Below are 26,620 nucleotides of genomic sequence, written 5' to 3'. Positions count from 1 at the left end.
ACCTTTTGAAAATAGATGAGACTTAGCGCCAAGTCTCGAGTCTGAATCTAAATTTATAGACCAGTCATTATAGACATTCGAAATCGAAAATTTGATAATAATTCCAAAAGTTTTCAAACTTCGGTCAAGTGAATGGTACATTGGGACGACAATAAATCTCATTTTGCAACCTTGTCCGCAGTCCGGAACATTGTTAAAATTGCAATTAAATTAATTTTTGCTGTATGGCCGTGAAAAAAATTCCAAAAGTTCTGCAAACTTGGGGAAGTTTTCGATATAATATTTCATATCACGTATAAAATTTGCAACCAACCTAAGTGTACGGAACATTTTTTGTTATTTATTTTATTTTCGATATATCTGTCAAATTTGCAGAACTTTTGGAACGTTTTCCTTCAGTTTAATAAAGAAAAACATTAATTTTTAATAACAAAAAATGTTCCGTACACTTAGGTTGGTTGCAAATTTTATACGTGATATGAAATAATATATCGAAAACTTCCCCAAGTTTGCAGAACTTTTGGAATTTTTTTCACGACCAAAACTTATTTTTAACAATGTTCCGGACCGCAGAGCAGGTTGCAAAATTTTATAGTTTGTTTTAATACCACTCCCGACCTTACATCAAAATTTGAAAACTTTTGGAATTATAATGAATTAATTGTCTTGACTGACTGGACTATTAAGGTTATGTAACTTCAACTGGCAATATCTGAACATTCTTATAATACAAAATTTGTGCAGTTGTATTGAACTAACTTTGTGTAAATCATGAATTTATGGCATAATAAATAGTTTTTGAATGACGGCACTAACAATTTCACAAAAAAGTAACTTAAAAATCCATCACAATCAAACTATAGGTATGTAACGTCTTAATTTTATCCAGCCTTCACATAAGTTAGTTAAAATAAATAATCAAAAAGCTGTGCTGATAGATACTCATCACACACAATGCAATCACAACAGTTAATAAAAGCACACACATTATTTACAAAGGTCCAAGGGCTCATATGGCATCGCATGACACACAAAAACTTATTTACACAATGAATTTTTTTCATGCCCAGTGGGGACTACTTAGAACTTTGAATTATAAAGATTTGGCTATCACAAATGACCCTATCGAGTGAAATAACAGGAATTTTAGGATTTTTAGATTATTTTCAGTGTTGCTACTTATAGCTTTTCAGGGGCACGAACAAATTTCACTTAAAAAAGACAAGCAAAATCTCTAATTTAATATAATTTACTTAAAATTAGCATCTTGATGCTTAAGTAAATAGAAATCTCTCTTATTTTAAGAACTTCTTAGTATTTAAATTAAAAATAAGATTATTGCAACGGTAACATCGAGGAATGTCTTCATTAAAAAAATACACAACCATTTTATACAATAAATTGCGCTAACACTTTTCATAGGAATGAAAACATGATTATTACAAATTTCTTAAATAATATTAACGGTATAGTGTAAAAATACTAAAAACAGCATAGGGATAAAAGGGTAACATTGAGAGTAGACTTATGTCAAACATAGAATTTTGACATACATGAGTATACCTAGCTAAGTCTAGACTCTGAATCTTACCCAAGTGGCCACTAGGGAAAGCTCGCTTCTCGCTCTACTGATATCTTTTATACAGGATGTTTTGGAGGGTCATCATAATAATTACTCTAATATAGTCCAGATTTGTGCATATATTTGATCAGTTATCAGTCAGTTCTGTCAGACACACATGGTTTTTAAAGTCTAAAACAAACCAAACGAAAAATCTTTCCTTTTTATGTTATTATAGGAGATTTACTGAGGAAACCCAGGCATAGAATTGATAGATAATATGAGATAAAAATGCTCAAGATAGAGAGAGATGGAGGGGAATTGGATTTAGAATTACGTCGCACGAATTTGATGATACTGATTATGTAGGTGTCTTGGGGACCTTGATTGAACCCTCCAAGTGATTTTTGCTGCCGGAGTTGCGTCTAACTAAAAAAAATTCTGTATATAAAATCGGTTTTTTAAATTAATCGATTGTTTTTTAGCATCAAAAATCTATGAATAAAAAATAATATTTTTATATAATTATTTAGTGTAAAATTTTAAGTGCGTGTCAGTTATCTTTTGTACAGCTGAGTGTTTGAAGGAATAAATGAGGGTTAATTATTACTATGTAATTACCACAATTTTGGTTATTTAACTGACTGTTCATATGTTAATTAAATAGTTAGCACAATATGGTTAAGTGGACTTGAAACTAGCAATTTTAATCTTCTATAATACGTTAAGTAATTGTTAGACGATCCAAAACATCCTCTACAATCAAGTTTAACAACTATTAACACGGTAAAAAATAATTTGGAACAAGGAAAATTTCAACAAAAATATATCCTACATCTAAAACATTTATTATAAAATAGTTGCCAAAATCACATTACAACGTCTATTAATGACGTCACCGTGTCACACACATACAAAACACCAATATAATACTAGAAATCTTAAAGCTAAACTCCATTTCTGAGTGACATTGACGGGACTCAAGTATTAAAATATGGGACAGTAAGACAGATTTCTCTATCTGTTTCTCTAGCCTTCTGTGCCTGACACTTTCTTCCGTCTATGGAATGCCTCACGATGTTTTCCTTCACCATACGAGCGAGTACCACACAGACTAAAAGTACATTGATTCACACCTGGGGATAAAGTCACTAGGCCAACTGTTCAGTAGCAGAATAGGATAAATTAGTTTTTGCTTGGAAATCCCACTTCGCCATGACGTCAGAACCGCAAACCACATGCAAGGACAATATTTACTAATTTTGTGAAACACGATAAAAATTACTGCCTTGCCAGATTTTTTGTTTACCCGAGTATTGACAATTGACAATCTATCATTTATTTCGAAATAAAATTTATGTTTTTGTGCACGGTAACATTTATATATTAAAATTTAAAATATTTTTTTGTCAGTTTTCGGACTATTATAACGTAGTCTGAGAACTGTCAAGTACAGTTTAACACTAGGCTCAAAAGGTTAAATTTAAAAATATACCATCAAAAATAGATTAAACATAATTAGTACAGAAATGGTTATGTTACCTTTACGGTTCGCATTTACTGAAATGAAATAGTGATCTTTTTGCTACCAAAATGTTTACGACGAAAACTTTTCTATATCCAGTTGCCTTTTAGAAGAAATGCCCCAGGCCAAAGAAAGGCAACGTACGTTAGAATGTACGTTTAAAAAACGAATCGTTAGATTGCGGGCTGTGATTGGTCAGCTCTGGACCAATCACAGTCAAGCTACAATACGTATTCGAATATAGAAAATCTATGCGTTCAAGTCAAAAACTGATCTTGACGTTTAGGAACACGTAGAAGACTGTGTCTGTGGTAAAATCGATTAATTTTTCAACTGTATATTCTAACCCTATATATAAACTTTGCCGTGTAAAGGTTTATAAAACATCGGTACATACGCTTACTGATATGATTATTCCGATAAAACACTGGAAATTATATACAACAATTCATCTCACTCGGCTCACAAGAGGAACTCAGTCAATTCTCTGTAGTCTTTGGGTTTGAGGGTATAAATTATCTCTTAACTACGAGGATTGTGCAAGACAATGTTACTTGGCGCATGCCGTGAATCCGCGTCCAGCGCGGTCCTTGAAGGGTCTTACAGTTCCTTCTCCTTTTCGAGACACTCCTTGGGCGTGGGTTCTGGTGTTGGTGTGTTGTGTTGTTTCCCATTGGGAATGACGGTTGTGTCCTCCAATAAGCGGCCCGTTGCTCGTCGGACGAGCGCATGCGCTTTGTCGCGGAGACGCCACAACTCCTCTTGTATTCGTTCTGTTATTACTCGCCGTGTTTCTTCCTCGCTCGCGTTCGTGCTTTTAAGTCTGAAAACATTTAAGTACTATTTATTTATACCCAAGACATAATTCGAGTGTGGAACCAGTTTCCAGTCACGTCAGAAATTTAAAGGTTTTCTTAAAGTATTTTACGTAAACATGTATTACAAAGTTCTCAAAATGTGCCATAGCAAAACTGCCTAACAAATCACGATAAATATTTTGATTACTCCAGATCGATTTACTATGACGATGTATTCAATTCGGTTTATATGCTGAACCGTGAAGCCAATGAACCGATTGTATAATTTAGGTACTTATAAAGCCAAAAGAAGTATATGGCATAACTAACCTGTCAAGCAGCGGATGGAGAGCAATGGGCTCACCAACGCAGAGGTAGACGTGGTTGCGTGCACGCAGTCGATATGGCTCTGTATTGGGAAGTACGTGATCCATCCCTTCATGCCAAACTGGTAGAACTAACGGCGGACGACCACGCGCGGCGCTCTCGCTTATGAGTCGACCAACTCCCCATTTGAAACGAATATGCTCTTTTTCTACATTAACCCTTCCTTCGGGGAATATATGCACCCAATCGCCACTGCAGAGCCGCTCAACACAGAAGTCCATAGCAGGCTGGTGCACTCCAGCACCGCGTACAACGGGTACACATTTTCCTAGCGCGAAAAATGCAGCGTGTAACGCGTTCGTGAAGCAAATGTCGTGTGCTGCTAATGACCAGCGCATGCGCGAGCCCCTCACTAGCGTGCCTGTGTCCAGCACACCTGAAAGGAAAAAACTATTTTAGACGCAACGTTTTCAAAATTCTTCTTCCTTTAATTTTGAGAACATTTAAATCAATTCCGGCCTTATAACATGTGAGACGTTTCAAAGAAGGAGATAAAGAAGCAAATCATCGAAGTATTTCCGAACTAATTAGACATAGACATAACATTTAATACTTACAATAACACACACACATAAACACACAAAATAACAATAATCAAAGAAAAAAAAATATATATAATGAGAGATATAAAGAAAAAAATCCCTTTTCCCATTCGCTTCGTTTCAAGTGTGTAATGCGTGTGAGCTGTGGTTGTAATTGGCCATGGCTCAGCATTATGCTGAGGAGCAGAATGTTCCACAGCGCTGGTCATTCTGCCAGAGACCACAGCAGCTAGTTTTTTCGACTTCACAAGAAAAGAGGTCGAATAGGTGAAGTCAGGTGAACCAAGGTCATCGTGTTACGATTTTGTACATTAAAGTGCTTATCCGATTTATATACAGGGTGGCCAAAAAGTCGTGGATCAAACGCAAATAGGGGATAGATAAAGTCATCAGCGGCAAAAAATTGTTCTACGGGAGGTCTCTAAGGTCAACCCCTGCAGAGTTATGATTTATTTTAGTTTTTATATGAAAATTGACTTTTTTTTACTAATTCTTCTTAAAATTCGAAAATATCTACATCCTGTATCTTTCTCATAATATCCACTAGATTGGTACTGATGAGTTCTTGCGTTAGACATACTATTTATAGTTGTTTATTGTGTGTATTCAAGATAATATTAAGTGATACGATATAACATTTTTATATGTTACAAAAAATTTTTTAAACATTTCACCGGTATGATTATTAGATAAATTCTATACCAATCGACAGTATGAAGCCCATAGAATATGCAAACGTTAGGTTGTTTTTAATCAATTAATTATTTATGTGTATATTTTTTATGTGACACTAAAGTATATATACATCTTTAGTAAAAAAGAAAGTTATAGTAATACATATATAATATATATATATACATATATATATATACCCTGATAAAAAATATTGATTGAAAAAAATAAAAAAATTTACTACATGCAAATTATATATATATTTTTTTTTTAATTTTAATTAAACATACTCTGGACTGAAATTTGCTAGGCAACCCATATGGATTATATTTATTGACATATTAAATTAAATATAAAATACGTTTCATTAAATAAGCATCTCGGTGAAGGTCGTTGTATAGCGGGATCTTATACTATAGTGCAAAGTGAATACAGGACAACCAGCACACGATAAATATAGCTTACGATAAAGGTCGCATTATCAAGTTATTCAATCGATTCTTTTTGTACATTGTTGGGAATAACGTAAATGGAGCGTTGCATTCATTAGTGTGTAATTAAGTAAAGCCAAGAAATCTCAAACGAGGTTCGACACGCCATACCGGGGAGTGCTTATCCCGATGTTAACATACGGCAATGAATGTTAATGCACGACGTGCTCACTAAATCCTTGCCACCTAAAAGGTGCCCAATCGAGAAAGCTGAAGAAGGGATGGTGATCCACCTCTGCTGGACTGAGCCCGATCTCCCCTAGCTATTTCTAAAAGTGGATGGCCCGGTGTGTGAAGGATACTGTATCAAGTATCTTCACAAACTCTCAAATGGCGTGGAGAGGCGGACGTAACCGCCGCATCGCATGTCGCCGATAAATAAAGGTACGTGAGCAAGGAAGGTAAAGGAATGCTTATGGTTGGTCAACCACATGACCATGTAGAACGGATGCATGAGTAGCGGTTAACAAGTGTATATCCCATACAAGGCAACCGTGGATGGTGATGTCGAGTTGGGTAGGTGTTGTCGTACATTCCTGGACCAAATCCAGGAGGTACTAGAGAAGAAACAAGTTACAAGTATCGACGAGCATGTATGGTGAATGTTATATTAGGCGAGAGAGGTATGTCAGGATTGTAACAAATGGAGATTCGAGTCTCTGCCTACTCCTTCGGGAAAGAGGCGTGATAAATAAATAAAAATTATATCATCTACGTGTTTATAATTGATTTTGATGATTTTTTTGTCTTAAAATAAATTCGAGAATGACTTAGATTCACAATTAGATACTGTTTTTCTAATTGTATGTACAATCTATCGGGTTCGCAATACAAATGTAATATTATTAAATTTTCTATTTTTTAATTCTTTTTCTTTAAGCGTTATTTATACCTACAGCTAACATATGTACAACAAAAAAACAAGTGAACTAAACACATAGCCAAAGATGGAGTACATACAATTTTTTTCGTCCTACAATAAAGATCACAAAAGAGACTGCGACTTTACATGAATAACAATCCAGCCTATTCAATAATTATGGCTAATAAGTAATATTATGTTGACTTAATTTTCAATTATTACATCCATCAACATATTGACCATACTAGTGAATAGCTTAAACTAATAGACCAGTCATTATAGACATTCGAAATCGAAAATTTGATAATACATAATTCCAAAAGTTTTCAAACTTCGGTCAAGTGAATGGTACATTGGGACGACAATAAATCTCATTTTGCAACCTTGTCCGCAGTCCGGAACATTGTTAAAATTGCAATTAAATTAATTTTTGCTGTATGGTCGTGAAAAAAATTCCAAAAGTTCTGCAAACTTGGGGAAGTTTTCGATATAATATTTCATATCACGTATAAAATTTGCAACCAACCTAAGTGTACGGAACATTTTTTGTTATTTATTTTATTTTCGATATATCTGTCAAATTTGCAGAACTTTTGAAACGTTTTCCTTCAGTTTAATAAAGAAAAACATTAATTTTTAATAACAAAAAATGTTCCGTACACTTAAATTGGTTACAAATTTGACACGTGATGTAAAATAATATATTTAACACCACTCCAACTTTGCAGAACTTTTGGAATTTTGGTCTCAAGAACTGAGCAAATTATCATTTATTGCATTTTTAACAATGTTCCGGACCGCAGAGCAGGTTGCAAAATTTTATAGTTTGTTTTAATACCACTCCCGACCTTACATCAAAATTTGAAAACTTTTGGAATTATAATGAATTAATTGTCTTGACTGACTGGACTATAAGGCAATGTTCATTGACAGTCTTATTGTTCTATAATGTTTTGACACAATGTTCGCGTGTCCGAGATACAGCACTTGCACTTATATTCACTACACTAGGTTTATAAGCTCAAAAGGTTTAGTTCTCTAGGCGTCTTATTCTGTTTTATAAAAATAAATAAAATAATATATACAAAAAAGTTGAAATATTTACACGTTAAAGCGTCATTTGCGGAACAGTGTACGCAAGGATCGAGTGGGGCCGAGGTCAACGAAATCATTGGAGACATGTCGATGGCCCCAACGAATAAACGTGCAATCGAAAAACAACAACTTTTCAGGAAACAATAAAACAGTTTGGAATCACATTACTTTAATTACATTATAAATAGATATATATAATGTATTATCAAATTAAAGGTAAAAAATATATCTTTTAGCTCATATATTTTTTATAAAAAAAATATTTACAGTTTTCTCAATATTCAAGAAAAAACATGTTATTTTATTATTCTAGTGAATAATATGCGACTTTTTAACAGTATTGTATCACTGCACGTTTATTCGTGTCATAAATGAAGCATAAACAAGTATAGTGAAATGTTACACGGTTATTCTACGTCAATATTTTTTTTTCTGAGCCGTGCTCTGACCGTCTACAGGCTTATTCTTGTATATTTTGTTGCTTTTTCATGTTTGTAAAGATAGAAGCCCGTATATTAGCGTAATCAAGATCAATTCATTATTTATGTAATACATCTTTATTAGTGCATGGTATAATAATGTAAATTAGCTTATAATTTTTGATAAAGGTTAAATAAAAAAAGAATGTTAATAAGAATATTTTTTTTTTGTTTAAAAACAAGAAAAATTAAATAGAGAACAAGAAATAAGTAGGTACTAATAATTCTCCTCGTCACTATCGTTGGTAACCGAGGTGGATTCTAATGGCACCAAATTTCTGTAAAAACACTGGTAATGGTTTGGTATGGCTCCTGAGTCGCACAGACTTATTAAATCCCTATATAAAGGGAGTGGTATAGGTAGCATTCCAGTGTATGCGAGTTTTAGGTTTTCAGCATTTTCTATGGGTTCTCCTCGTCGCCTTCTTGAATTAGTCCTCGTGATAGTTTGCATCTCTTGTAATTTGTCTTCAAAACTGTATCTAAAGTATATTGTATCAGGATGATTATAAGAAAAAACTACTTCTTTTATTTTGCTCCAATAAATTCTATCCCCATTTTTATCTTTCAACCAATTCTTCCCCTTTATTAACTCTTTAAAATCTATGAAATCAGCTTGCGTCATTTGTTTTACCTGGTACTTGTGTCCGGTAACTTTGGCATTCTCTATCAAGGAATACATTTGGTCAGGTGTGTAAATAGTATGCTTTTTCTTGGAACGCTCAATAGCAGCATGCATAGAATCACCCTCCGATTGGCTATGACCTTTCTCCAAAAACCTATGAGTAATTATTATGTTAAATTTCTTCGCCGCTAAAGAAAACATGGCGAATACGAAACGATTACGATTTTGGCCTGCACATGAATCAGAATAAAAGGATATATTTTTTATTCCTAATTCGACGTGTACCTGGATAAATGACCAAAGACAACTTGCTATTTCTATCGCACCCCTTTTCGCAATCTGACAATGCCAGACATAGCAGTAGCCTTTCTTCTCTATGATATTATAGATCGTGAAATTGTATACAGGATACTTCCGTTTATAATGAAATGTGCCTACTTCACTTTGAGGGATATTCAACACTTTTTCCAGATCGAAACATGCTACAACACTGTCATCTGAACAAAAAGTTTCTTTTTCTTGTTCCTTTAATTGCCTGACTAGTTGCTTTTCTTTCAAATGCTTTTCATAATTGGCTTTTAATTGTTCTTTCCTAACATCATCAGAAGTTTGGTAAATAAAACAAATCTCACATAAATCTTTTTTAGGTTTGTGGAAGGATAGGTTAAACTTTGTATTAAAGATTATTTCATATTGGCGTTTAGTTGCTTTGCATGTTTGATTGTACTGGTTGTTTGTATCTATCCATTCCAAATATAGTCGGTGCATTTTAGAGATATTCAAAGTTTCACACAGATATTGCTTTTGGCTATCTTTACGAGTATAGTGTGATTCAACTCTTTCAAATAAATTTATATGGTCGATTATACTTTTCTCAGTCTCTTCTGACATTCTTCTTGGCCTGTTCTTATGAGTTCCTCTGTAGTCTTTTAAATAGTTGTCATCTCCCAATTTATCAATTGCTGTGTATACTACTTGCTGTGTAATGGATAATGTATTTAAAAACATAATTTTACAAACTTTAATCATGGAATTAGTATCATCGAGTAGTTGATATGTTAATGTTTGAGTACGATTATTTTTACGTTCAACTGTAATCTTTTTGACGTTATCTTTCTGAACATGTCGGTTAATAAAATCCCACTGTCTCTCATGGTCCCCGATAGCCCAAAAGCTCAGAAAAATTTTACTCCTCATATTTTGATGTATCTTTTCGTAACATTTCAATTTGCAGTTGCATGGAGGTCCAATAGATTTTTCTGCCTTTTGTTTATTAGTTCTAGCACTTTCATAACTTTTACCAGAATTTTTAAGAATTTTGTTTTTCTTATCTTTCCATAAATTAGGATCTATTTTTCTCTTTTTCGTAAGCTGTTCAATGGGAGTTTCGGGTCTTTCTTCCGATTCTGTAGTTACAACATCCTGTGATATATTTTGTGTTTCAATACTATGTAAAACACCATCTAAATCGGAAATACTTCTTAGATCGTAATCCTTATTAATGCATAAAGCAGTCGGCGTGGCTATAAAATCTATTTTTTGTAGCGTTGATGGAGTCATTATCATCAAACTATCAGTAGTCTGTAAATCATCATTATTATTCGTAGTTTTCAATTGCGCAGAGCATTCCATCTCAGGTAGTAATGGTTCAATAACATTATGAGAAATATCCAAAATATCACGTGTTGATCCATTTGGTGGTGATGTATTATTATCGCGTGGCAATACACTTGCTGCTATCAATGGAACCGGCGAAATAAAATCATCACGACTTCAATAAGGTCTGATATGCCATCAATAGGGAAAGAACTTCGCGAAAGATATGTAAAAGTTTCTGAAACAAATTATTAATTATTAAAATGACTACAATACTATGATTTCAATAACTATTCACTTACATCTACAAAGAGTATGAATTAACACAACACCTTTTTAAAAAAATAATTCATTTTTAAAAGCCTCTTCTCCTAATTTCATCTAAATTGCAAATAAATAATACCAAGGTAATTATTGAAAAAAAGTCGATGCTGGTTATTTACCTTAAAATAGGTACTACGGGCAATTATTTATCTTTAAAAAAATACTTTGTCAAAATATTTAATTCTTACCTGATGAAGAAGAATCAGCCTGCTTTTCAATTTCAATTCCATTTTGTTCTTTACATACAATACTACTGTCATCTTCATTAATATTGTCTGTAAAAAAAGATTGTGTCACATGGTACCTACGACCCATTTTATCATAATATTACAGAGAATAACTTTTAAAATGTATACTCGATACAACATCAACTGAGCCTGTAAAAACAATAATCCTTCTAAAGATAATTAAATTAAAAAAAAAAATTAAAAATTAAAAATTCTTTATTCGTTATCTCAAAGATTTTACAATAGCTGATAAGTGATTGGGACCTCCTTTTAAGCGCATAAGCACTTGTGTTAGGAGAACCCGCTCTTCCATTACATAGGCGTACTAACTAATTATAATTTAATTTAACACGTATAGCTAAGCTAAGTATTACAATTTTACAATTTACTAAACATAATCTAAGGTTAAAATGTGAATAATTACCTACATAATATGTAGTAACATATTATGTAGGTAATTTGTATCTAATTAATTAAATAATAAGCAACCGCCGCGCGGTGCCTGTGTCAGGTGATTTTCGTTCTTATTACAATGAACTAAATATGTTTGTCTGTCGAATCGGTATAACATGTACCACCTGTTAAAGTGTCAAGGAAAGGAATAATAAAAATCAAACGTACATTCTTTAAAGTGTGTATCCCCTTACTTAAATAAGAGGTTAATCAGTTTGTACGTACTTACCTTCGTATCTTCTACAGTTCGCTAATTCTAATATCTTTCTGCAACGACTCGAAGCACTTCTTCTATTCATAATTATAATTATCACTCATTAACGATTTAATATGAATATTAACAACGATGCGTGTGACCTTCCGGGGTCTCGCGATGTCACGCGCATCTCACATACCCCGCCCCCGCTTCACCCCTTGTCTATACTAACGCGCTATTGCAATAGACACGATCGGAAAAGTATCCGTATATTAAGCGGTTACAAACAATAACTTGAAATTCATGAGCGAAGAATATTAGTGCTTGAACCTTTACAAAAGTAGAAGAAAGGAGAGAAATTAGTAAAAGATAATGGAATAACTGTAAATATTATATTCAGTGTGCAATGATGAATTACTAGTAAAAGTTGCTTCCGTTTTTACACGAATAATCGTGTAAGAGTAATTGCCGAAAGGATAGGATAGGCACGAGCGGCAGATTGATTTAACACGTTTATTCTGGTGTACTCAAAGAAACAAATAATATGTAATAGGCGCATGTTTTGTTATTCATGATGATATGAAGATATATTTTTTCCCTACAATAAACGAATACTGTGCTCTAAAAGCCTTATTTTAAGTCTAAAATATTTTAAAAAAATTATATAGGTGTATGATACGCCATTAAAACGAAGAAAACGAAAAAAAAAAATTTGGGTAAGAGCTCTTGCACGTTTATTCGTTGGGGCCATCGATGTGGACTAATGCGATTACGTGAGTTTTACGTAACGTACCAAAGATACCTACTGACCTAGCAAGCGCGTGTAGCGTGCCACATCGTGATACAATACCGACGGCAGTTGTGACCGGCGCGGGAGCATGAATTACAATGTTACCTATTTATGTAGCATTAAAATAGATTTGTCATACATACATACGTGTTAAAGAAAAAATTCCGTTGTATCCGTCAAAATTAGAAAGAAATATATTAAATTAAATTGCATATTTGTATTTCTTAATCTAGTTTATTGTATGTTGATTTTATTTATACTTACCTTGAATTGTGATTAAGGTTTTCATGGTAAGAAAATTTGAAAAAATGGCTAGGTTTTTATTCTGTTAAAGCGAACAGTCGCTATGGCTAGTTCCTACATAATTATTATTAAACATACAATTAGAAGAGAAGAAAATAATAAAATAAAAGAGAAAAAAATAGATTAAGAAATACAAATATTAAATTTGATTTTAATTGATGAAAATGCTTTTGTATGTTGTGTGTTCTCTGTCTATATGTTTCGTTAGTGTGTCTTCTTCAATTAACTAAAATGATGACCCAAATATACCTACTGTTATCAATGAAGGTTATACAGCAAGGTTGATGCCCGCATTAATTAACTATAACTAGCTGTGCTCTGCGGTTTCACCCGCATTCCGTCTATAGCCTAAAGCTTTTCTTGGTAAATATATTTTTAATGCAAAAATAATATTTTTTGTTAGACATATCACGGACTTAGTAGATATCGTATATAACTGTAGTACATCACTTTGCTCTATTGTCAATAGTTTCTACAGCGATTTTTATTGTAATTACATACAGAAACCTCGCTTTTTGTTAATTATATACCTTATGTCACCCGGGCATAATATAGCTTCCAAATGGGGAATTTTTTTTTTAATTTTCTAACAGTACCTATATTCCTCAATCAAAGGCAACGCACTCACTACTAAAATGGGTGCCCATGGGCTGCAATAACTACCGTTTTTGGGCGTCTCATATATATACTTTAAAAAAAATTGTTCCAGTAGTTTCGGAGCCTATTCAATTCAAACAAACAATCAAATATTTCTTTAGAAATATTAGTATAGAATACGCAGTAAAGTTAAAAAAATGTATTTACCTCAAAACATTAAATAAAACCTGTGCATCATCCGGCAATGGAGGTGATACGGTGTCAAGTAATATTGTAGTTTGATAGTTAGGTTGACCATGAGGCGTTTGCGGTGAGGCGCCGCCGACCTCATCATTCCAACAATATCTGGATATATGCCAGAAACTAAATATTACTAATTCGTTTCCAATGGTACCCTGCAGACGGAAGACGAAGAAAGGCCTTCTCCAAATACTTCCATTTGTCTGTCGCTACTATTCCAATCTTTCCCAACTATCTCTTATGTTTCATCAAGCAAAAATTACTCCAGTTAATATTCAATAATATATGGGCGTCTTTCAGCTGTATTTAGGGCAGTCCATATTTAAAATTAACCACACATTTAACCCGTGAGACTCGCTCAAAAACCTAGTAATAGAAAATATTTGTAGATAATAAACAATTCTTTCCTTCATAGACCCAGAGTTATGATACATAAACAAGAGGTTTACGATCTCTTATTCAAGTTTTACTATAACAAACTATTAACAAAAATCAATACATCAAGTAATTTTAATTAGATTAACCATATAAATAAAAATATTTAAAAACTTCGCAAAATTCGAAGACGGCTGGACGAATACGAGTATTTTTTTTAAATTTATTCCTAGAACTCTGAGGAAGGTTTTTATGGAAAAACTGATAGGTTTATATTCCGGTAAAGCCGTCTCTATGGTAAAAATATTACATAAGTAAAAGTAGGCTTAGTAAAAAAATCATATTTACGCGATACGCTATTACGATCATAGTTCGCGAGGACAGCTAGTGAATATTATAATCAAGAAAACATTGTACCAATTATTAATGGCCGGCAATGAACTTGCGTGTCTTCTGGCTGTGGGAGTGTCCATGTCTAATTAATATTAGGTGAGCCCGTTTGTTTTATATCAAAACAATATATAAAGCTGAAAAGTCTGTTGCGTAACTACTCGTTGGAATTTACATATTATTTTTCTGTTTAATACAGACGAAATTTTTCATTTATAAAATCGTGTTTTGAAGTTTACGAAGATAGATTTAGTATATATACTACGAATTATACAATACTATTTGTAACAATGATACTGATTGCGGAAGTGCTTATCAGAGCATCAATAACTATTAGTAACTGGTTATTAGCCCTCCCACGCTCACATTGCAGATTCCATATTTGAAATGTAAATTATAATGCAACCGATTCCAGAACGTACACTGCGCTGTGTTTTTCAAAGACAATTTTCTATAGCCAAAAGATGAGGCAGTCTATAAATATATAGAGCAGAAATTGAGGCTATAAAGGAAGAAACAGTTAAGAAATATAGGAGATCTATAGCGTTTTTCGTCTGGGCAAGAATCATCGCGCTTAACCGAGCAAAGTGCTTTAACAATCGAACTTTAAGATCGCTTACAGCACTACCCTCCTAATAGTTTATTTATCAATAAAATATAAAGACTTATTTATTTACACTTATTTGCAGTAACCGAAAAACAAATAATTAAATAAAAGGAGAGCATCTGGCCTTATCGCTTTCGAGCGATCTCTTCCAGACAACCGCATTAAGAAAAAATATAGATAAAGTAAGCGCAAGAAGTGCAAAACTACAAAAGACATAAAATGACTTAGACGATACTAATGGAACAAAGCAAAGCAATTCAAACTCAAATTATCTTTATTCATATAGGTAAACAAGTTCACTTATGAACGTCAAAAAAGAAGTTAAACTAATTGTAAATTTACATTTACTGGTAAGTAAGTTCGCAAGTCAAGGGCGTAGAGCGGGAAGAAGAACTGGCAAGAAACTTTCCGCCACTCTTTTTAATCGCTAAGTTTTGAGTCCTACAAATTGTTTGAATTTCAATTAAAACATATGTAAACAGTGAAAGGGAAAATAATAAAAAAAGGACACATGAATCACGTATTCAGATCAGTTAGAACGAAAGTCAGGGATACGATGTGCACTAATGCATGTACAGTAGAGATTTAAAGGAAGATAGAGGAGCTAAGCAGCGAGAAGGGAATTCCATAGACTCGCAGCATAGACCTTAAAAGATTGGCCAAGAAAGGAAGAGTTATGAGATGGGATTTCAATAGACTTACTTGTTCGTCTATAAGTTCAACATTTTCAGCGAAATTGAGAGGCTGACGTCAGAGTCTACTAGAGACGTCTAATTGACGAAAATGTCGCGTTAATAGAGCTCTAAATGTTAGAGAAAATTGTACTTTATTGCTTTGAATTAGGGACTTATATATCATCAATTGACTCGTTAATATTAATGAAGTTTGCAATCATTTAAAAGATATCAAGGTTTTCGATTATTCAATAAAACATGAATTATAATCATATACCTATTTATTTATTTAATCCTACAGCTAACATTAATTATATATAACAAAAAACAATCATACTAAAGATATAGCCAAATATAGAATACATAATATACGAAAAGGTTCAAGCATTTACGAAAGAAAAAATCAATAAAAAATATTAAATACATTTAACTAAGTAATACCTAATTCGGGTGTGTTGTGTTATGGTGTCAGAGTGGAGATATGTACATGAGTGTGTGTGTGTTCATGATACACGTGATTTAACACCATGCATATTCTAAATACAAGGAGTATTATTTTATTTAGCACATTCTGCGATAGCTTAAACAAGTCAAGGTTTAAATATTGGTAGTAATAATTCTTTGTTTTAATTACACGAAGATAATTACTTAAATGGTATGTCAATTATATAAATATGTATTATTCTTATAAGTTAACTAATTAATAACTAATAAACACACATTGTGTAATCACATTTATAAAACGTTAGACACAAGTGAATGTCATGAACATTGTCACAATAATATCTTTACTGATTTGTTTTTGATTGCACACTAATAATATTAAAGTGAGCTATTATATAGGTTTTTAGCGATCTGGTCCTGGTTACGTCAATGAAAGCCTTAATATCTATTTTGACTAATGAAATAAAATAAATCAGTTTTGTGTCTTTTTGTGCCTCAAATTTCTGTATCTGTTTCATGATCATTTGTCAATCTAATCCTATGCCTGACACACGCCATCGACTTTTTCTTTGGCAACAGGGCAACATGCTTTCCTTCACGGTTCGAGCGATTGTTAAATGCGCACATAAATAAAGTCGCGTAAAAGTAGTAATGAGAGTCGCACGATGAAGCCACTAGGTCAGCACTGCACTATTGTAACAACCAATAATAATACCAATAATATATTATATCTGTTATCATCTTACCGGTGATGATTTGTACTCCCGTGTAGAATTCTAATACGTTGATATACGAAAGGTATACTTGTTACGTGAGTATACAGGACTCATAGTTCATGCTAAGCCTTGCTTCGAAGCTTAGCCTAAGTCTAGACGCCAAGAAAGGACTGCGCTGTCCCTACCTACTAGTAAATCTATTTATATGTGAGATAAAAAATTATACTCTGTGACGTAATATGATATCATTGATCCAGGCTACGGCAAGGGGCATATTGACCTCAAACAAAGGGTGAGATGTATTTTTAACTTTTTTTCCTTTCGCTTGACGAACCAATATTTAAGCCTTGACTTCTTAAAGCTTATTTTTTTAGTTCAATAAAAATAACTATCTACTATAATAAAAATAGGGGTTGATCGTAGAGGGGTAATTAAAATTAGGGCCTGTATGTATTTTTGTATGTATGTAGTATCATAAATAAAATAAAAACAAAAAAAAGATTCATCACTTAGGGGTTTGAAACATAGATAGGAGCCGATTCTCAGACTGAATATGCATAAACAAATTTATAAGAATCGGTCGAGCCTCCGAAAGGAGGAGTATGGGAACGAACATTGTGACACGAGATTTTTTTTTTTGTAGGAATTTTTTGAACTTTCCCAGTGGTTACGGAGGAAAGAAAACGAGATAAATTTATTTTGAAGGAAATTTGCATTCCATTAAAAAGAACGTTTAGTAATGAGCCCTGAGTACATTTTTCTCGACATTTTATTGACACGAAAAATGTCGTAAGGATGAGGGTACGATTGTAGGAACAATGTGAGAGGTTACTGATGTTATAACAAATACTTTGCTTACGGGAAATTATGGTAAATTTGTCGAATCACGGCTCCACCATACAACAGCTCCAAATATTTTTCTACATATTTTCATGACTCAGCAATGGTGTACCATGCAATATTGTGGTGGTGCATGCTCTTTAACCCAATAGAAATTATGAGACATATAGCTTTGGACCCCTTAAAAAAATTATGAATTAGGTGAGGTTTTTTAAATTTTTGTAAGGCGTCCAAAGTCCTTAATACAGTAGAACCTCTATAAGTCGAACATCAAGGGAGACGCCAAAAAATTTGAGTTATAGAGTTTTCAACTTATGGAGGATTTCGACTTAGGCGGATTTTGATTCGACCTAAAGAGTTTGAGGTTTATTCTTATAAATTTTGAAAAGGGAATCAAAATTGAACACCTGACACAAAGCAAGCAAACACGTGTTTCCATGAGTCATAAATTTATTATTGTATACTCCTAAAATGTTTTCTAAGAAACAATAGTGTACTCACATTGTCGGCAAGTTCTTAAAGTCGGTAACTTATTTTTGTTCGAACAATAGAGATAATAAATTCCAAATGATCAAGTTGTAAAGGTTGTAAAATAAAACGTTCCTATGTTCGAGATACAGAGTTCAAATTTAATTTTTCGAGTTATAGAGTGAAAATATGTACCAAAATGGCTTGGAGGGACTCGGTGATTATTTCGATTAACAGAGGGTCAAGATTTCAAGTAATGGAGGTTTTGGTGTTTTAAGGGAAGGGAACAAAACATTTTTTCGAGATTTGGAGGTTTTTGACTTATCGAGGTTCGACTTAACGAGGTTCTACTGTATTACTTGGGGTACTACACACAAGTCGTAATGAACGATAGAAAAAGATTTGGAGCTGTTTTATCGTGGAGCCGTGATTCGAATTTTACCGAAATAATTTAATGGGCGTAATAAATAAATATCAAAAAATATCGAAATGCGTAACTTAGCGTTATATCAAAACTAATAAAAAAATGTCATACGCTAAAAGCGATCGGTCGTCTCAAAATGTATGGATTACCCTCAACAAAATTTAAAAAATAAATAAATAAATCCCATATGAAGAACGAAAATGTAAATCGAGTTGAAAAAGTCTATGTTTTGTTGACACTGCGTTATTGATATGATGTTATCAAATTTCAATCGCTATTAGACTTTGGACATTTTGAAACATTAATTAGAACAGATTTTATTATATTTATCTTATTAGTATGTATTAAGTTTTCTTATCGGGAAAACGGGCAGGACCTGATGTTAAGCGCATGGACTCAGTACCAGAGGGCTCGCGATTGCGTTGCCGGCCTTTTAAGAATTGATACGCTTTTGTTTGGTTGTATACAAAAATTGGATTGACACCCATTTTTTCTTCTTTAATCTTTCAGTAAACCTGTACAAGAACGCTAAAACCGTATAAAACATTACTTCCCTTTAATCAAATACAACATAGTAGAGATATTATTGTGATCTATAAATGTTTATAATATGACCTACATGGGGTAAAATGTTATCATTTTACATTCACTTTGGTGTCTTACGTTTTATAAATGATTACACAATGTATGTTTATTCACTCTCTGACCGAAAAGAATTCGAAGCGTCGAATTATGTAAATCGATTTACTTTTTTCTGTTAAGGCACTTATATTGAAAATATATGTAGCGGACATTTCTGGTACACTTATTCTTCAATAATAGTAATGTTTACTACTTTTTAATATTAAACAACATTAGCGAAGTATAACACGACTAATATACTCTGTATGGGTTTTAATACGTCTATATCAAAAGTGGTAAACTAGCTGACCGGGCAAACGTTTTGCCATGTATATCATTTATAATAAAAAAATAGGGGTTGATCGTAGAGGGGTGAAAGTTAGGGGTTGTTTGTGTTTTTTAATGGTGTAAAAAAATAAAAACAGAAAAATATATCTAAACACAAAAAAAGAAATTTAGGGGTGGACTACCCTAAACAATTAGGGGGATGAAAAATAGATGTTGTCGGATTATCAGACATACCCAATATGCACACAAAATTTCATGAGAATCGGTCAAGCCGTTTCGAAGGAGTTTAACTACAAATACCGCGACACGAGAATTTTATATATTAGATTAAAACAGCAGTCTTATTGTTTTAAGTCGTGGGTCACTGGGTTTTTCATTACAGCGTAACGACAGTAAGATATAATTATGTTTTTTTATGTTACTGTACGAGCCAAAATGTACGGTTCCTGGGTCATTGGGGTGCTTTAAATAATCGATGATTTTATTGTTACTCTTTATTAACCAACGACTCGCATACATTAGAATATAAGCGCAATTATGAACTGTTAATTGCTATGTAACGAATAAATACAATGTAACAGTTAAAGAGTGTGCCTACTTGTGGCTTTACTCTCGGTAGGCCAGTCATTATAGACATTCGAAATCGAAAATTTGATAATAATTCCAAAAGTTTTCAAACTTCGGTCAAGTGAATGGTACATTGGGACGACAATAAATCTCATTTTGCAACCTTGTCCGCAGTCCGGAACATTGTTAAAATTGTAATTAAATTAATTTTTGCTGTATGGTCGTGAAAAAAATTCCAAAAGTTCTGCAAACTTGGGGAAGTTTTCGATATAATATTTCATATCACGTATAAAATTTGCAACCAACCTAAGTGTACGGAACATTTTTTGTTATTTATTTTATTTTCGATATATCTGTCAAATTTGCAGAACTTTTGGAACGTTTTCCTTCAGTTTAATAAAGAAAAACATTAATTTTTTATAACAAAAAATGTTCCGTACACTTAGGTTGGTTGCAAATTTTATACGTGATATGAAATATTATATCGAAAACTTCCCCAAGTTTGCAGAACTTTTGGAATTTTTTTCACGACCAAAACTTATTTTTAACAATGTTCCGGACCGCAGAGCAGGTTGCAAAATTTTATAGTTTGTTTTAATACCACTCCCGACCTTACATCAAAATTTGAAAACTTTTGGAATTATTATGAATTAATTGTCTTGACTGACTGGGGCGTAACTCTATATATTATGTATAAGCGTGGCGATTTAGGAATAAAATTAGCCTAAGTATTTAACTAAGGTAGTTTTAAATTATCAAAATAACAATACAATTAATTAATATATTTATAAAAGGCCGTTGACTGATTACACAAAAAAACGTTATTGTTAAGAGTAATTAAGCGATTAACGGCTGATTAAAATATTCTTTGTTTACATTCGTATATTTATTTTCGGAGATCGTGAATCATATGTTCAATGTTTATCAGATTTGATCCTTCTTAAGTAATTTTTTTTGTTCCATAAAAATCTTTTGAAGTATTGATAATTTTTCTTTTGTTTCTCAATATGTATAGTACTAGTCTGTAATGTGCATACAATGATGTGAGTCAGGGACTTCCGTCGCGGCTCGGACAAAGCCCTACAAAGTGCATCACTTGATACACTAAATACGATGCCCTTATTGATTTCTACAGTAAGCACGACAAGCATGTCTTGTAGGTCCATATACTAAAAAAAAAGTGTGTGTACCTACGTACACACGTACTTTTGACGAAGACGTTTTTACGTAGAAGTTATACTTCTTTGGTGTAACAAGATAAAAATCTTTTCAAAATTTTTTATGTTTCGCCTTATTTTACGTTTGTAGAAAAAACGACACTAACAATAGAAACAATTTACTCTCATAATTTTTCCACGCGCCAAAAACTAAAATGTTGACTATAGCTAACTACAGGGTGTCGGTTTGTTCTGACAGTGTGCGTGCGCATCGTAAAAATTTACTCTCATCATTTTTCCCTAACGCGCCAAAAGAAGTATAACTTCTTAAACATTCTTGGCCTCAGATTTCTGTATCTTTCATTTTTAAAGGCAAGGTTATAACTTTTTTATAAAACAGGGGACAAAAACGCATGAGGCTCACGTGATGTTAAGTGACGCCGCCCATGGACGCTCTCAACGCCAGTGGGCTCGCGAGTGCGTTACCTTTTAAGAATTGGTACGGTCTATTCTTGAAGGACCCTAAATCGAATTGGTTCGGTAGTACTTTTGTGACCAGCTGGTTGCACATAGTGGTGGTGCGCGGCAAAAAATGCCTTAAATAACTCTCAGTTGTAGAAAGACTAGCGGACTACGAAATTCCACAAATTTCCTATCACCTCGACGTCCTAGGAGTGTGATACATCCATTGTCGGTCATGCTAGTTTCCTAACGTTTTCCTACATCGAAAGACCAACACTGCTCTTGTATTGTCTTGCCTTTATTATTTCTTTCTATGAATAGTAATAATACTCTTGTATCGTGCAAATCGTTGGCAATAAGATCGATAAGTTAAGGTTTTTTCGAGCTTTTAAACCACCGATGTAGTGTTTGTTGCATGGGGGGCAAAGCGCCCGAGGGTCATCTGTCCCACCCACACTGCCAGGAGGCTCGCAGGAGTCATGACAATGACAAAGACCCTCGAAATGTCACGAGTTCTGAGTCGATATAAATCTTACAAGACTTATTAAATTCTCACTGTTCCTTCGTCGCCCAGAGAATTCAAGTATACAATAGGATATTGAAGAAACAACTAACACAATACTACAACAACAAAGCCAGAATTTTACAACTTAAATTACGAGGTTTAAATAATTATTATTAATGAAGTAAATCGATATCCTAAAGTATTTAAAATCCAAAACGAAAAGTAAGATTAGCGTAGCATTTAATCGTAATATGGTCCGTTCTAGCTTTCAATAATGTTATTGAAATTGTTTCTTACCCCAGAGTCCCGGATCATCAAAACAAGAGTGGTGATTGGAGACAGTAAGCAGTGGCACCTCACGGGGTCGGTGCACCGCGCGAGCCAGGGCTTCGCGATTGTACACTGTAGTCTTGTTCAGGAACTCTGTGTAAAGTTTGAAAATAATAACTAAAAAACGTAATTATGTCTCTACACTGCTGTTTAATTTTAATAATTTGAAAATAAATATGTGACTTCAAACGAATTACAAAATTCTAGTAGTATTGATTTTATTCGTAACAAACGTATAAAATACATATCTTTCCTCTCCATAATATTAGTATTATAGATAGATGTTTCAGTAATTTTGTTAATTAATTGATGTAATATTTTATTTCCAAATTCAAAAAGGAAAATTTAAGTCCCATAACATGTTCACTGACTAGTAGGCAATATTTAAAACGTAATTTATGATATTTATAAAAATAGCATTAGTCCAAAAAATACTGATAATTACAGGAAATACTCGCAGTTTTTACTATACTTAAAAATACTAATTTATGATACTTTATGATATTTTTATCAAAAATGATTCAATATTTCCTAATTAGAAATCCAATGTCAATACGTTTAAGATTTTAAACATAGGAGATTAGAATTAGCGGATAACATAAGATAAAATTTTACAGACTAGGTATCATCTCAAGACTGGCAAAGCCTAAAAACCACAGGATGTCACATTCACGGTAAATTAGGCAGTAGTTGAATTGAAATTTTAGTAAAGGTTCGTTCGTTATTTTTGCATTTATTACAATGAAGTTTCTATTATTAAATACGTAAGTAATCAGCTATCAATCTGAAAAGTGATTGTTTCAATAAGAACTAATTATTGATCCAGGAATGTCAAGAATTTAAGGTAACCACACTAAAATAACACAAACTAGCAAATTATATTATGTAAAACAACATACACTTTATAAGGAAGCAAACATAATATTTGGTATTAACTTTATCCAATAATAATATTCATTTAAATTATTATCAAACAATTAAATTGAAGGTTGACATTAGTACGTACTTAATGAATAATGTAGCCTGGCGAAGTAGGAAATAAATTACCTTATTCTTCACAAGGCTAGTTAAAAATTGTTAATCATCTACTCTATTTAATTATTTATTTATTAAATCAATATATTCCAAGTAAAGTTCATCAATATTCAAGGACATGTTGACTTGTAAATACCTATTAAATCTACTACATCTATTTAATTAAACATATATTAAACATCATTAATTTATCTGTATTTGGAATGGCTTTGTACCTTTAAGGAATTAGATTGTGGGTTTAAATACCACAAAGAAACTATGTTAAAGTTAATCCAACTCTGTTCTTGTATTTATAGATCAATTTATTCTCAATTTAGTGGAATTCAAATACAAATATTAACAAATAAAGTTTTATTAATACAAAGAATAATAATTTATGTTGAATCTGTCAAATTAATTTTTACGTAATTAAATGTACACTCAGCAGCAAAAATTTGCATCGTTAGCACTTAATTCAGGTTTCGATGTAGTAATACTGAACTGCTGAGTAAGTGCTGATTAAGCTACCTTCAGATTTTCCAGTACTTTTATGAATTACACGTGGAAATTGGAAATTAGGGCAAATAGTTAAAGTTATAAGATTAAGTTATCAGTGGAGATTCACCCACCTACAATAATCTTGCTGAAGAGGCCAACAACTGCGACTGTGATTGAGCTGGCACAATACCACAGTCTACCCGGATTCCGGAGTCGCGGTATTAGCCACCCAATGTCGTAGCCCATGGTTTCACGAGCACACAATCACTACACACTATAAACACATTGTTGTTATAAAATTAATAAACTTTTAATTATAATCCTGGTACAAACTCCGACGAACCCAACCTTGTTTCGATTGGACTTGAATGTGAATCAGTGTTGCCAGATCCAAATTTAATTTTCCGGGAGGTATATCTATAAAAATCCGGGAGTCTTATGGTAAAATTACAAAAATAATCGGGAGAGTTTTAATACATATTTTTATTAAGTTTCTGTAAAATTTGGTCTTTAATTTCGAAATTGAAGCAATTAGAATTTTTCAAAATGTTTTTTGTATGCAGGACTCCCGATATTACCGGGGTAGAGAGTTGGTTCCGTAACTTTGTTTTCGTTAAATTTATTTGCGAAAACAGCCTTTCACTTCACAGAGGCAATATAATCTAATGCTGTTGATTTAAAATACCTTACTAATACTATTACTATTACTAAACTGAACTATGTCTCCTAATTTGGTCGTATAATAATTAGAGAAACCGGTTTGTCTATGTTCTCTGAATTCCAAAGGTTTGCTGTTTTATATTCAACTTTATTCCATTCCATCAAGGCATACTTTACGCTACATACTTTACAAACTCATTACTTTTGTGATTCGTTCGGTGGTTCGGTGATTCGTTTCACGCAGTAGAGGCAGTGTTTTTAGTAACTTGAGTTGAATCTGTGGAACAGTAAATTAAAATCGGGAGGTTTAATTAAGGATCCGGGATATCGGGAGACATTTAGTAAAATCGGGAGAACTCCCGGAAAATCGGGAGACCTGGCAGCAGTGATGTGAATACTCCAGGGTGACCATGGTAACAATAAAAGTCGCCACAATACCATCGGAAATATATTTTTGTACAAAATTTGTACTAGCACTAACCATTACTGAAGATTAATTAATCCTAGTAAATTATCATAATAGTACTCATAAATAAACGTATGTACAGGTTAATTTCTTGAATTAAAAAACTTAGTAAAAATTATCTTTGTCTAAATCTGTACAATACTAATGTAAGTACATATACAAAATAACCAGAGTTATAATTATTACTCTATAAATCAGGAAGTTACAATCAATGGTCACACTAAAATGTAAAAATGACATTGACAATTAACTTCTTATATTGTTTGCTAAGTAACTTTCTATGATTTTAGTGAATATTTAAATTTTAGATTTATTAGTTACACAAGTCTTTATTAAGAAATATATATATATATATATATATATATTTGTTAAGTAACTTTTTACTATGTTGCACTAACAGTTACATACTCCTCCACTAGATGGCATTGTACTAAATTTGAATACCTAGGTTACAAATTGAATGCAGATGTATAATTTGGATTTCACTTGGTTTATGAGTTACCTAAGTAATCACAATTTTGGTCCTTCCATACTTAATAAATGTAGATAAATAAGAAATTTTTTAAAGTCAATATTTTAATCATTTCTATTGTATCTAATCTTAGCATCTCATTTCAATGACTCCGTGGCGCAACGGTAGCGCGTCTGACTCCAGATCAGAAGGTTGCGTGTTCAAATCACGTCGGGGTCAAAAACCTTTGTTTTTCATTAGCTTTTATTGTGGCATATATTTTTTAATGATACAATAGTTTCCAATAGGCTAGAGAGGCCTCTAGCTATATTTATGTTTTATATAAATTAATGTGTATAATTTATGTCTATTTCCATACATAATTCATTATTACACAGTTATGATTAAATTGTTATTGGCAATATATATAGCGCACTTGGTAATAAGGAGTAGAATAATTATTGTTGAATAACAAGAAAATGTAAAGAAAAATGAAAAAGAATACCAAAAACTGGAGATGCCGGGGATCGAACCCGGGGCCTTTCACATGCAAAGCGAACGCTCTACCACTGAGCTACATCCCCTTTGAGTATGCTGTCGAAATTATTATACAGATAGATATATATTTTAAATATTATTATTATATTTAATAATTTAGTCATTGATAATTAAGTATTTATAAAGAAAAGAATAATTCATGCGTATGATACACGATTTTATTTCTTCTTTTTTTTTCTTATAGCGTTAGACAAAGTATTAATCGCTAACCTCTGCGTCTCTTGATTACTTTTTCTACACATATTATTCATGGAAGTATTAATACTTTGTCTATCTCATAGTAGAGTTTTAGATCATTATCCTTGGTACAAAGCTAGTGTCAAAAGTAAAATACACTCGTCTT

The 26,620-nt window shown here is 32.7% G+C and overlaps 1 protein-coding gene and 2 non-coding genes across 3 annotated transcripts; 1 reads left to right on the top strand and 2 right to left on the bottom strand.

Moving 5' to 3' along the window:
- Positions 1 to 1,073: 1,073 nt before the first annotated feature.
- Positions 1,074 to 24,512, bottom strand: LOC125057050 (tafazzin). The gene is made up of 4 exons (XM_047660485.1): positions 24,274 to 24,512; positions 22,598 to 22,723; positions 4,214 to 4,646; positions 1,074 to 3,909 (listed from the first exon to the last, which is right to left on the bottom strand). Exons 1-4 carry the CDS (start codon positions 24,386 to 24,388, stop codon positions 3,687 to 3,689), a joined length of 897 nt encoding a protein of 298 aa, XP_047516441.1. The 5' UTR covers positions 24,389 to 24,512; the 3' UTR covers positions 1,074 to 3,686.
- Positions 24,513 to 25,887: 1,375 nt separating this feature from the next.
- Positions 25,888 to 25,959, top strand: Trnaw-cca. Its single transcript has one exon. It is a non-coding gene; the product is annotated as a tRNA-Trp (tRNA).
- Positions 25,960 to 26,231: 272 nt separating this feature from the next.
- On the bottom strand, positions 26,232 to 26,303 carry Trnaa-ugc. Its single transcript has one exon. It is a non-coding gene; the product is annotated as a tRNA-Ala (tRNA).
- Between the last annotated feature and the right edge of the window lie 317 nt (positions 26,304 to 26,620).

Source organism: Pieris napi, chromosome 16 (genome assembly GCF_905475465.1).
Source record: "Pieris napi chromosome 16, ilPieNapi1.2, whole genome shotgun sequence".
NCBI lineage: Eukaryota > Metazoa > Arthropoda > Insecta > Lepidoptera > Pieridae > Pieris > Pieris napi.
The sequence above is the reverse complement of the archived record's forward strand: the minus strand, read 5'-3'. Positions and strand labels throughout refer to the sequence as shown.